Source organism: Scophthalmus maximus, chromosome 21, assembly GCF_022379125.1.
Source record: "Scophthalmus maximus strain ysfricsl-2021 chromosome 21, ASM2237912v1, whole genome shotgun sequence".
In the NCBI taxonomy this organism is placed as follows: Eukaryota; Metazoa; Chordata; class Actinopteri; order Pleuronectiformes; family Scophthalmidae; genus Scophthalmus; species Scophthalmus maximus.
In genome coordinates, this window is record NC_061535.1 from 449,275 (window position 1) to 463,997 (window position 14,723).

Sequence of the window (14,723 nt, forward strand, 5' to 3'; positions counted from 1 at the left end):
CTTAACAGTCCAAGTCTCATTAGAATGTTCTTCACTTGTGACAATGTGAATGTAATCAAACAAATTTCTCCTCATAAATTCAAATATGTATCCTGTTATGTGAATACATTTATGGCTTACATTGCTGTGTACATTTTAACCTTTGCACCTTCTCCTTAATGATATACAGTATGCATGAATGAGTGTCACTGCCCTCTGGTGATAAACTTATACTGAACTATTTCTGGAATCGAAAGTCTGACAGGTAAATTGAGCAAGACATCCAACTTGGACATTGAAAGATGCAAAGCAAACCATTAGTATGTTTTATCTGGCGTCTTGTCATTTTCTTTTAATAATCTATGAATTAAACAGAATCCTAATTTTCTTCCCGACCCTCTACTTTCCTTTTCCATCGTATCTGCCAAACAGAGGGCAACCACCTTATGTTATCAGTCAGTTTTGCTCTGCGAAAATATGCTGCAAAATTCCTTATTGCCAAAATTAAGATTAAAGTGGCAATATACTTTTTTTTTTACTGATGAAAATGTTAACTGCACAAAGTGATGGCTACAGAGTAATGATATCATTGGTGTTTAGATTGGTTACCTATAACTAGCTATTTCACTAGGCAATACTGAACAAACAAAGAATCTCAGCAAAGAACCGATTTTTTTTATGGTGAAGGAGATGATAAAACTGAAACGCTAGAGGGAAAATTTGTCTATTTCCACGATGTATTTACAACGTATTTATGGTTTCTATGGCCATTAATAATAAAAGGAGAATTTCAGAGGATACAGAACAGTGATGGCTTAATCCAGCTGTCAAGTAATGGCTTTCCGTCATTCAGACATAGTTGACTTCCATTTATGTTCCTTATTTTCCCTTTCAGACAAGACAGACACCAGCTCAAAATAAAATAGAGGTAGAAGAGTTTCATGTTCAATTCACATGCAGCATCACTTAAGTATTTTAAAAACTTATTTGTAACCATGGACTGTTTAACAAAAACCAAACCAGTTTAATAATTTATTAGGGACAGATTTTCTGCTGCCTATTATCATAAAGTCTGACATTGCACTAGCAGAGAATGACAAGTCATTTTCCAAACGTGTAAAGCCTGCATATTAATTATATTTCTCCCATAAAGTAAACAGAATAATCTGCATGTGCGATGCCGCTGGCATGAAACACATTTGTGCATGCTGAGCTTGCAAATGTATAAAGTTTATATTGGGTCTCACCACTCTATAATGTAATGTGGAATTATTACAGTAGAGTATTACAGTATATGAAGCAGTGGAGTTTCTGCTGTCTTTGGTCTAATCGCTTTTACTATACACTGCCTGGTGCTATTATGAAGACAGTGAAAGCAGGCATGTAAGGATAAATATTGATTGTTAGAGCATTGATTTCGAACATGTAAAAGAAAACAGAAAGGTAATACAAAAAATTATAATCTTACACAAAATAGATAGCATAGACATTTCCGAAAAGGAGTGGGGAGAATTACACTCTTATTCAATCCCATCCCTTCAATATCACTCTATCAACAGTAGAGTAGTAATATGTATGAAATAAGTTGTATGTAGTTGAAATGAGTTGTATATATAAATCAGTTGGATGGAAAAGTGTTAGTGTTGCCTCCTTTGGAACAGCACATTTGGGTTTAAGTCCCAATCGAGGCAAGTCTCCAGCCTTAATAACCCTTAATGCTATGGTAGAGATAAATAATTAAAGCCTTACCGACGTTGCCTGGATGAACGTAAGAGCAATTACAGCTAGAAGAGATACTTTCAGATATTAACACTTCTCTTCTCACTTGTATATGCCATTGCAACACTAATCCTGCAGATACTTTAGTATAAGAACAGCAACAGACAGTAACCCCCATAGATAAGAAGGTTGGAGGCCAAGATCAAGAAAGCCCAGAAGTACATTAGTCAGCAGAGCTGAAGAAGGATGTTATGAGAGATAGGTCCTGGATGGAAAAGCCGTACAGGATACTGGGACTGGAAGGACAAATGTGAGGAACAGGCATCAAAGACAGACATCCAATGAGTCTCAGGCATGAAAAGCTATACAGCACCAGGACTTGACATGATCCACTCCAACTGGCTGAATTAGGCGCTTGACCCCAGAACTAGGAGAGTAGCTCCAGCAGATTCCTGAACTCTCATCAAAGAACAGCTGAGATACTACATAGAACCCTCAGAAGAAGTACACACAGTGAGGAATACATACACACATATTTTATGTTATATATACATATATATAATATACAGGACTGGCCCAAGGTATAAGTGATCTAAGCAGCTGCTTAGGGGCCCCCATGTCCAATGTAACGATAGGCACGATACAACCAGTCAGTCAGACAGTTAATGGCAAAGGCAGCATAAAGACAATGACACAAAAAGGACATGCATGACCAATTTCATGTTTTACCATAAACATCCAAAGGCTAGATAGCCTTCAAACAAGCCTTCGGTTCAGTCAAGTTATCTTCAGCTAACGTTAGTTAGCTAACCATTAGCTAAGAAAATATAACACAGCTAGATTCCAATCAGTACTGTGAGTACTAATTCAACTAATTAAATTGATAATGGTTGTGTTAGATTTACAGAAGGTGTGTGAACGATCAAGCATTGGCGATAGTATAAGTATATATAAGTATTTATATATATATATATATATATATATATATATATATATATATATATATATATATATATATAACTGTTGCACCTTTTGGAGAATTCCTGGTCTGAGACGGCATTCATCCTACTTTGGATGGTGCAGCTCTCATTTCTAAAAACCTGACTCAGTTACCTTGACGGTCAAACCTGTGACATTTCAGAGTTGGGACCAGGAAGTTGCAGTCTTACACGCTTCTCTGGGCTTCTATTTCAGCAGTCGCCCCCACAATAGCCCATAGAAAATGTTTCTGCCCCCCGACCATTTCAACTATCTAAAACGAAAGGTAAATAAAAGAGGTGTGATTCATACAAACCTTATGAATATTAATACAAATCCTATTAATGAACCTAAAAATAGAACAATAAATTATAGGGTTATTAAATATTAGGTCAGTCACATCTTTAATCTTTGTTAGTGAATGATCTGATAACTGATCATCATATTGATTTATCCTATATGACTGAAACCTGGCTACAGCCAGAAGAATATGTTAGTTTAAATGAATCAACACCTCCCTCTTATAATAATACTCATATTCCTCGGACCACAGCCCGAGAAGGAGGGGTAGCAGCAATTTTCCAATCAGACTTATTGCTCAACCCTTCACCTTAACATAGTTTTAACTCATTTGAAAGCCTAAGTCTTAGCCTATTACACCCAAGCTGGAAATGTCAAAAAACTGTTATTCTAGTCGTTGTATATCGACCGCCAGGCCCCCTGAATTTTTATCTGAATTTTCTGACTTTTTATCTGAGTTGGTGCTTGGCACAAATAAAGTCGTTATAGTGGGTGATTTCAACATTCATGTGGATGTTGCCAACGAAGTCTTAATTCTGCTTTTAATTTGCTAATAGACTCAATTGTTTTTTTTCAACATGTAAATAAACTCACTCACTATTTTAATCAAACCCTCAACCTCATTCTGACATATGGCTTAGAAATTGAAAATCTAATAGTATTTCCTCAAAATACTCTGTCCAATCACTACTTAGTTGCATTTGAATTCTCACAAATTTATGATATTGTTGATAGTGGAGTAGCCTCACTATGTTCCACACTCGACACTGTCGCCCCTTTGAAAAAGAAGACAGTCAAACAGATTTACAATTAATGCACAAACACGTGCTTTAAAACAGACGTCACGTAGGTTAGAAAGGAATTGTCGTTCCAATAATCTAGATGATTCTCACCTAGACTAGAAAAATAGTTTATTTACATATAAGAAATCTCTCCGAAATGCCAGAACCACATATTATTCTTCACTAATACAGTAGAGGAAAATAAAAATAACCCCAGGTTCCTCTTCCGCACTGTAGCCAGGCTGATAGAGAGTAAAAGCTCTACTGAACAGTCTATTCCTCATGAGCTTCTTTACTAATAAGATTATTACCATCAGAGAAAAAATTAATCAGCTTTTTCCCACTAATAGCACAGACACACTGTCCAGTACAGTAGACTAGGAAACCAACAGTATTGCCTAATTTATATTTAGATTGCTTTTCCCCTATAGTTCTGGCTGAGCTGACTTCACTGGTCACTTCATCAAAGCTATCAACCTGTCTTTTAGATCCTATTCCATCAAGGCTATTTAAGGATGTATTAGCTTTAATCACTAGTTCCATATTAGATCAGATCAATTTATCTCTATTAACAGGCTATGTACCAAAGGCCTTTAAGGTGGCAGTAGTTACACCTCTGTTCAAAAAAACGACTCTAGACCCAGGTATCTTAGCTAACTATAGACCCATATCAAACCTCCCCTTTTTCTCTAATATCCTTGAAAAAACTGTTGCTTACCAGTTATATGACAATTTACACAGGAATAGTTTGCTTGAAGATTTTCCGTCAGAAACAGCACTACTGAAGGTTTCCAACGGCCTTCTCATGGCCTCAGATAGTGGACATGTTTCTATTCTCATCCTATTAGATCTTAGTGCTGCATTTGATACCATCGATTACAAGATTCTGTTACAGAGACTAGAACACATTGGGATTAAATGAACAGCACTAGAATTGTTTAAGTATTACTTATCTGATATATTTCAGTTTGTTAATGTTAACAACAAAACTTCCATTCATACAAAAGTGAGTCATGGAGTTCCGGAAGGTTCTGTGCGGGGACCAATACTTTTTACTTCATATATGCTTCCTTTAGGCAACATTATAAGAAACACCACATAAATTTCCATTGCTACGCAGATGATACCCAGCTGTATTCATTTAACAAGCCAGATGAAACGAATCAAGTAGACAAACTTCAGGACTTTCTTAACGACACATATAGTTACCTTAGGTGATATAACCTTGGCCTCCAGCTCTACCGTGGAAGGAACCTTGGCATTATCTTTGATCAGGACATGTCCTTTGTCTCACACATAAAACATGTCTCTAAGACAGCCTTCTTCCATCTGCACAATATCAAAAACATTGGAAACATCCTATCTTAAAAGGATGCTGAAAAACTAGTCCATGCATTTGTCACTTCTAGACTGGATTACTGTAATTCAATACTGTTAGGATGCCCCAGTAAGTCTGTGAAAACCTCCAGTTAATTCAAAATGCTGCAGCACGAGTTCTGACAGGAACTAGAAAAAGAGATCATATTTCTCCAGTGTTAGCATCCCTGCATTGGCTTCCTGTGAAATTCAGAATAGAATTCAAAATTCTGCTCCTAACCTACAAAGCCCTTAATAATCAAGCGCCATCATATCTTACAGAGCTCATAGTTCCATATTATCGCAATAGACTTTGCTCTGTAAACGCAGGACTACTTGTGGTTCCCAGAGTCTGTAAAAGTAGAATGGGAGGCAGAGCCTTCAGCCACCAGGCTCCTCTCTTCTGGGACCAGCTCCCTGTCAGGGAGGCAGATACCCTCTGCACATTTAAAGTTAAACTTAAAACCTTCCTCTTTGATAAAGCTTATAGTTAGAGCTGCTCTGGGGTTTACTAAAACATTTCTTTATTATGCTGCTGGGGGAACTTATATCATGAGTATCTCTCTCCCCTTATTATACATCATACTACTGTCAACGATATGCTTCCCCAGCTCAAAATGACAGGTAAACTCTTGCTGGAGCCACACAGCTTCAGTCTCATCCCCAGAAATGCCCTCTTCTCTCCAGCATCCAATGCAGAAGAAAGCCAATATATTACATAGGTCAGTTATATCTGCAATCACAATGACAGTTGATCAGCTCCTGTTGTTTTCTGTCTCCTCTTAAAGGGTTCCCTCAAAGACAATGTATGGGAGGCAGAAGAATTTCTCATAATTGAATCGTTCCTAAGTCTGCAATACAGACGATGATAGCACTCACTTAAGTCATATGGCAAACTGGGTGGAACCTCAGTAAGTCCAACTCACTTTATGTTTCAGAGCTTTAATGAGTTTTCATTGGTCTTTTTTTTGTTCCTTTCATTCATATCTCAGCATAATTCTGTTGAAACTGGATGCTATGGGAGGGCTGGTCAGAGGTGAACATGTTTGACCAAAGATCCCTAGAATCTAATCATAATTGCATATATTCATTTCATTTATTTTCACCTTTTGTAAACACAAATCCATCATAAAAATCTGAGGATTTTCAAAACATTCAAGACTCTATCATGTTGTAACACATGTTCCCAATTTAAAGGAGATCTGGCACATGTTTTGCCAATTCCAATTATATTATTTGGGATTTATTTTCATTTTCAATAAAGAAATTTGCTTTAACATCTGGAATTTTCAATTTACACATGTCATCAAGACAGTAATACCAAATCTCTGTTATTAAATATCAATAAGGACTCTATAGGCAGCACAGTGGTTTGGCTCCAGCCCTGTACGACCTTTAAAGGACAAAGTGGTATAGATAATGGATGGATGGACTTGGGGCTTTATGGTCATGTTGATTTTACACCTTCTGCTATTTTTAAGCTTTGTGTAAGATTCTTACATACAAAATAGCTCCGAACGGAAACAGCTGTACATTTATTTAATGTAAGTCAGAGGATGATTGCAGTCCAAGCACTCTCCTTGTCACAATAAGTAAAAAAATAAAACCTGGTTAGCCTGTATGTTCCAGCTATGCCCTGGTCTTATGGGGTATAAAGTCTTTTGCAGAAATATACTGGCTTTTCATTATCACTCCAGTGAAAACCAGCCTGGCTTTTTACCATAATTCTTGTTTGGCTGAGGCAGTACTTTGTTGAACCTGTTTCTTTGTCTCACTGAAGTGCCTCTGTGAACTTTTGCTCTTTATAATGTATTGAAGCTGTTAATGGGTCACTGTTGTTATTTAGCAACAGTCCATAAACGTAAAACACACTCTCATTAGGGCATTATAGAAGTGGATAAATCAATGCACCTCTCCTTTCTCCAACACTAACATTTCCTGACACATCCTTGCTGAAACTACTCGCGGATGGCATTCTGTGCACATGCAGAGTAGAAATGCTCCCTCGCGAGTGTGTTTTGCGATTGCGGTGTTGATCTGCTCTCGTATTATACGTACGCTTGTTGTTTGTATGTGCCCGAGTTTTGAAACTAAATAAACGCATTAAGAAGAGCCGTTTAGGTACGTCTCTCTCGCTCATACAACACCAGGCATTGCAGTGCACGGGAATTAAAAGACATTATTTTTGAGTTAAGTGCTTAACCTGAGTCTGGACTGTGTGTGTGTTTTGTGCTGAGGGAACTCACCGAGGTAGCAACATGTGTTACATAACATCGCATTCTCTTCGTGAATAGTCATTTTAACTTGGGGGGACGGGTCATACTGTCAAGACGGTATGACTGGCAATATTAGTGGTTTTGTGAACTATGACTTTTTGATACCGTGGTATACATTGCAATCTGAAACCGGCCCATGCCTAAATCTGATTGAGGTATTCTGGTGGATGACTTTAACAATATCAAAGAAATTTGTGCAAATAGCCCCAGAAGAAAATAGCAGGTAGGGGTTGCATTGGGTGGGAATGTGGAGAAACAAAAAATAAAAAAAACACCTAAATTAGCTCAACATGAATAAAATAAAGGCATTTGTGTGTATACCTGCAGGAGGCACAGGAGTGTTGTCTTCTAATCTAGCAGAGGAGGTGAGCAGACACCCTGGAGAGAAAGTGATGTCATCCAGGCAGATGTCACCCTTAGAACTTCGGCCAACTTTGCCCTCAAACATGACCTGGAAGTCTCTAGTGTGGCTCAGCGGGATCTCCCTCATCTGCCAGTAGTTGCCCTGGTCTCCGGTCAGGTTCAGCAGGAGGTGAAGGTTTCCTTCACTTTTCCTGAACACGCTGAGGGTCCCAATGCCGTCTCCGGACATATGAATGTAGAAACGCATCTGGACAGAGGACACAAATATGATAAATCTGTTAAAATGAGGCAATGGCTTTCAGAGGTTAGAGATGAGGAGTTATTCCAACATTGATACTCAATTTCTCCTCATTTAGAGTGTAATACATTGCAGCTGACCTAAAAATTACCCCTACTACCACTACTGTATTGAAGGTGTATTTTATATGCTGAATATTTTTATGTAAATAAATCTTCTAAGGGACACTGGAAGCTTCCTATTCCTGAATAATCACTGCTCCTTGTGGTAGCATATGGAATGAAACCCAAAATATGAATGTACAGAGGTTTATCAAGTACTGCAAATGTTAACCATATCATTTGATGGATGCACTTTTTCCTTTTGGCCTTTCTTTGTCTTTCTTAAGACTTGGAGAAAAATGTTCAGTCTCCATGACGCAGCACAGAGGCAGAGGGGTGTTCATAAGCTATAACAGCACAACAACACCCTTTATCTCGGCGTAGAGACTGCTGTCCTTTTCTCCTTCTCACTTCCCCAACAGCCCTCCCTCCGTTTTAATTGGGACCTTTTTGCTGACTGCATGATTGATTGACAGGTTAGGAGTGGGATTAGACAGACATGAGGAACAAAGCAAACTGGGCAGTCAATCAAGAGATCTTTCCGATGGAGTATCAGGCTGACAGTTGAGGACACACACACTCTGAACAAAATGTATTATAACACTATACGACACATATTAACCTACATTCAATTTCTAAGTGCCTGCTCAGTTACATCACATTATCAGCAGTAAGCAATTGCAGGTATATTAGCTAAGTCAACATTGTCCACAACTGACATTTTTCTTTCTAGATCAACACACATGCAAGTTATGGGAGGCAAACCAATACAGAGCGACTGAGAGGGTTTATTTAGATTGCTAATAATGCAAATCGGTCTTTCTGACGTATGATTGCCATCATTACCACATGCTTGTTTTTTTTTTCTCATTTCAGCTTGATCTACATTTCATTTTCAATCAATGAAAGTCATGCATTGCCTTCAGTCAAGCCCAATTTTTAAAAATATTAATTTTGACAATAGAGGGCTTGTTTCTTTTTTTAACAATTTGATTGTATAATCACATTTAGAATATTTGTTGACTCTGACGTCTAAAATTTGAACATTAATATCTGAAGGCTACCTCACAAGGATTTGGGACATTTTGAGACAAAAATGGAAGCAGGGGCAAACAGCAAGCCTGGCTCAATAACATATGCCTAGCAGCAGATATAAAGTGCCAATGAACACAATATATATTTTTGTTTAAAAAACCCAAGTGTAAAAATGACAAATTATAAATGTTTCTAACTGATTACAACCTTTATACTAAGCTAAGCTGGATGTACTGTAGCTTCCTATTTAGTGCACAGACATGAGCGAAGAGAGTGGGAAGAAAAAAAAAAAAAAACCTTTGGTGTCTCGAGTTATTGTCTCATTATCTCGAGATAACAAAGCTCTTGTTTTCTCGTGTAGCGCAGCTTGGGTCCTGACCTTTTGTTTACCTTTTAGTTGTATGTGTATACATGTTACGGGGCAGCCGTAGCTCTCATCATTACGGGGAATGCATTCATGAAGAGAGTGAGTGTTGTGTGTTGTGATGCGTTTCACAGATATTTTTGTGGCATATGTTGTGTGTAACCTCTGTTATGCCCCGCTAAATTTCCGTAACTTTATTGCAGTTAATTAGACAGCTGTGTTATAAGTGCTAATGCTCATTAGCTACGTGAAGCTAGCGCTTGTCAGTCACAAAGACAGCCCGTGTCCAGCGGTGTGTGTGTGTGAGATGTACTCTGGTTTAAGTTACCTTATGGGCCCTTTACGTCTGCATGTTTATTTTAGCCATTGCTATTGTGCAATATTGTGTATTGAGGCTTTGTTTATAACATCTTTCGTTAATATACATATTTGTATCTTACTGATGTATCATAGAAACCATTCCATTTCACCTGTAATCATCCAATTCGATATATAAACAGAGAAACAAGATCCCTGTGTCCGTTTGACTCTCAGCCCAGCATCACATCACTTAATCTCAGCAATATTGGTCCTTCGAGGCGGATTTCCTGACCCACAACAGCGCCATAGACAAAGAGATAGCAGTAACACCTGAAACTGCAGCAGGAGGAAGACGTCGACAGCTTCCGGCACAGCTGCAAATCTACCAGGTCAGCTTATCACAGTCCCTAATGCCTACTACTGCCCATGAAGACGACAGCACATGGAAGCTGCGGTTACTCAGACCCCAGACCGAGTTGCAGCTACAGGTGACCAGTTACACCCCGTGCTTGGGCAGACACCCTGTCTCTCTTGGCCAGGAGCAGTTAATCAAGTGGGACTACGGGATGTAGCGCCGTATGCTAGCTACCTGCTTGTTCAGCTAAATGCATGTGCGATGCACCAATCGCCGACCCCCTCTGATCAGAGTTGCCACCGCCGTCAACTTGCAGACTTCAGCCCCAGTGAAAGTGGATCTGCCTCGCCGATGGATCTATACTCTCCACAAACATCTTCGTACCGAAGTCTGGCCTTCCCCTCAAGCCACTCACGTTGCTTGGATGCCCAAATGGACAATTGGACCTGCAGCAGCCATTGTCCATCGAAGTGGGACAGCCTCAAGATCAGTGGCCGCTAACAACACTTCTGCGCACAACAACTGCAGCATTACAGTCTCAGGCTGTCACAACGTGCAAGCCAGACTAGCGGACAGAGAGCTACAGACTGACACAGTCCTTACCACCAATAATGACGCGCCATTGATTGGTTTCTAGGCTGCCAGTGCCCACCGCGATGAGCATGGTCATGGCACCATCTACCATCCAGACACTGCAAGGTGTGGGACATGTCAGCCAACAACCTGCGACGGGGTACTAGTCTGTCTACCAGCCACTCAGCCAGCCTGAGTCCTCGTCTGAAATCTTGTATGGCAGCATGCCAGTGGCCACACAATCCTATATCTGGTCACGCCTACACAACCTACATACCAACCCCAGACTGCATCTGCAACTACGTTCCAGCCAGGGGGCCAACAATTGGCAGCTGGGCCGCAGCCGTCTACCACTCAACCATCAATTCAATTCAATTCAATTTTATTTGTATAGCGCCATATCACAACATACATTGTCTCAAGGCACTTTACATAGTGAGGTCAATATTACAATATTACAGGGAAAACCCAACAAATCCCACAATGAGCAAAGCACTTGGCGACGGTAGAGAGAAAAAACTTTTAACAGGAAGAAATCTCTGACAGAACCAGACTCAGTTGTGGGCGGTCATCTGTCTCGACCGGTTGGGGTGAGGAGAGAAATGAGGAAGAGAGGAGAGGTGGGCAGAAAGAGGGTGGGAGGAGAGACAGTAGGAGAGAAGAGAGAGAGAGGACAGTTGTACAACCGCCGCTGTTATCTCTACCAGACTGATACTTATAATTAAAAAATACAATTATGTTGTTGTTATTATCATCATCAAACTGGTCAATGGCGCCTTCAGCCTACATGCATACTGTGCCCCAGCAGACAGCATGTCAGCCTCTGCCAGTCATCCCTCACAGTACCAGCCAAGCTATCTTTCTAGCTCGGCAATATGACCCTCTCGGAGTCATCACACGCTACACAACACGGTCTAAGATTCATGTTCAGAAGCTGTGGGCTAGGAAGAGGGGCTGGGATTACCCGAACCTCCCTGCTGACATTGTTGAGGATTGATCCAGCTGGGAGAGGGAACTTCCCAAGGTGGCAAAAATCTCTCTACCGCAAACCTACGCACCGCTGGAGGTTGCCACTGAAGCCACAGCCACACTCTGCATGTCTTCTGTGATGCCTCTGAACAAGCATATGGTTCGGTAGCTTACCTCCTGACAAAGACCAATGACAAAGTCAACATCTCCTATGGTATGGCAAGGTCTAGTGTGGCCCCAAAGCGCCAGCAGTCAAGGCCATGGTTAGAGCTCTGTGCAGCACTAACAGCAGTCCAGTCGTCCTCTCTCATCCATCGAGAGCTCACCTCAAGCATCTCCGAGACCTTTCTCTGGACAGACTCCAGTACAGTCGTAACCTGGCTGACATCAGAGTCATGCAGGTTCAAGGTCTTTGTGGGGACCAGGGTCTCTGAGATCCAAGACTTGACTGCCCTGCACACCTGGTGGTACGTGGACACGGCTAATAATCCGGCTGATGATCTCACCCGTGGCAAGACTTTGGCTGAGCTGGCGGTACCCAATCGATGGATCCATGGGCCATCGATCCTCCAGGGCCCACTTGACGGTTGGCCATCGCTTCCTGTCGCTGCAGAGCCAGAAGAAATCACTGAGCTCGAGCAAGGTATCTTCTGCAGTCTCACGCAGACGAGTTTAGCACCTCAGACAGTCACACAGTTTGACTACTGGACAGACCTGATCAAAGCCACTCAGCAATTCGACCCCTCATTACCTCAGCTTGACCAGTGCTACGCTGAAGTCCTGCTGCTGAAGGTCAGCCAAGAGGACTGCTTCCCAGCAGAGCTCACGTGTCTCAAAGCCGGCAAACCAATAATGTCCAGCAGCAGGATCAATACTATCTCCACGGAAATTGATCCTACAACGGATCTTATACGTGTCGGTGGACGCTTTTGCGACATCCCCCTACCTTCTCGAGCCTAGTCACGCAGTAACAAAGCTCCTCATCAAGGTAATAGATGCGCGCCTGCTCCACCCAGGCCCCAATAGATTCTTCGCTGAGATTAAACGCCAATATTGGGTCCTACGTTGGAGACAGACTGTGGCTTCTCAAGCCCCCTTTCTTCTCGACAGACTTCGACTTTTTCGGGCCATACACAGTGACGATCGGACGGTGCAGCGAGAAACGCTGGGGAGTCATCTTCGAGTGTCTTACAACTCGTTGTGTCCACCTAGACCTGCTTAATAGCATCGACACTGACGCCTTCCTCCTGGCCTTGAGGGGATTCATCGCCCGTCAGGGCACCCCATTTGAGATTATCTCAGATCAGGGGACAAACTTCCGGGGTGCAGAGCGAGAGCTGAGATGGAGCCACAGCTGCAGGAGAGACTGGCCGAGAAACAAGTTTCGCTTTATCCACCAGCAGCTCCCCACTTCGGTGGTGCCTGGGAGCGTGAGATACAATCCGACAAGAAGGCTCTTCAAGTGGTGGTCGTTTCTCAGGGTCTCCAATTAGAAGTTCTGCTCATCCTCTTGGTAGAGGTGGAAGGCATCCTTAATGCCAAGCCCTTGTGATACGTGTCGCCGGACCTCGCAGATCCGGACCCTATGAAGCCAAACATGTTGTTGATGGGTCGGCGGGACGCCTTCCTACCATGAGTGTGCTACGCTCCATGACCAACTCACCAGGAGATGGTGGCGTCATTGTCAGATGATGGTGAACCACTTCTGTGTGCAGTTCCTCAGGAGCTACTTACCGTCACTTCAAGTCCATCAGAAGTGACGGAAACATAGTGATGGACTCCAACAGGATACCGTCGTATTGATTGTTGACCCTCAGCTGCCACTCGCTCACTGGCCAGTGCGGAAGCTGGTCAAGCTGAATGTCAGTGCAGATGACCCGCTCAGCCGAGGTCAGAGTCGGTGACAAGACTTACCTGAGACCTGTGGCATGCCTTGTGCAGCTGCCAGCTGTTCCGGACAGGGATCTGATCCAGGGACTTCTTTTGCACATTAGGGATTTTATTTTGTTTCATAAAAGCTACGCTATTCTGGGGGTGGCTGTTGTAAATTCCCTTTATTTTCAGTTATAATATATTCAGGCACCTTTTTGGGCAGACCGTGTAGCGCAGCTTCGGTCTGACCTTTTAGGAGTATGTGTATACATGTTACGGGGCAGCCGTAGCTCTCATCATTATGGGGAATGCGTTCATGAAGAAAGTGAGTGTTGTGTGTTGTGATGCATTTCGCGGATATTTCTGTGGCATATATGTTGTGTGTAACCTCTTTTATGCCCCGCTAAGATGCTGTAACTTTATTGCCGTTAATTAGACGGCTGTGTTAAAAGTTCTGACTTAAGCTAACACTCATTAGTTTATGTGAAGCTAGCGCTTGTCAGTCACAAAGACAGCCCGTGTCCAGCGGTGTGTGTGTGTGAGATGTACTCTGGTTTAAGTTACCTTATGGGCCCTTTTCATCTGCATGTTTATTTTAGCAATTGCTATTGTGCAATATTGTTTATTGAGGCTTTGTTTATTACATCTTTTGTTAATATACATATTTGTATCTTTCTGATGTCTCACAGAAACCATTCTATTTCACCTGTAATCCTCCAATTCGATATATAAACAGACAAAACAATATCCCTGTGTCCGTGTGATTTTCTCTAACCGGAGAAGCTGTAGTGGATGATGTAGCCCAGCATTCCATGACTTAATCTCAGCAATACACAGGTTTAATGCAGACACACACAGCCTACCAGGCTTAACAAGATTTTCTCTGAAGACTGGTGCCTCTCCGTTGTAATGACGAGGACTTATCTGATAATCTGAATATTATCTTGAATGGAAAGACACAATTTTTGCATGTGTTAAACCTGGATTAAAATACACTCTGATGCGTTCATCAATGCTAACCCCTGAAATTTGTAGCTACTGCTGTCAAGATACCATCTAGGCATGGCTCTCCTGTTCTCTGATAGGCTAAATATCGTAAGTTATAAGAGGAAACAATCTTTTGTTCTCTCGAGTTAATGTCTTGTTATAACAAGTTATTTTCT

At 41.5% G+C, this 14,723-nt stretch overlaps 1 protein-coding gene across 4 annotated transcripts in view; it reads right to left on the minus strand.

The window, feature by feature from the left end:
* Positions 1-14,723, minus strand: part of malrd1 (MAM and LDL receptor class A domain containing 1) — a 68,551-nt gene that overhangs the window by 28,443 nt on the left and 25,385 nt on the right. For all 4 annotated transcript variants that reach the window (XM_035619515.1, XM_035619517.1, XM_035619516.1 and 1 more), the window contains exon 18: positions 7,712-8,000. In XM_035619515.1, coding sequence (XP_035475408.1) covers positions 7,712-8,000 — 289 coding nt within the window. The remainder of the gene's footprint in view (positions 1-7,711; positions 8,001-14,723) is intronic.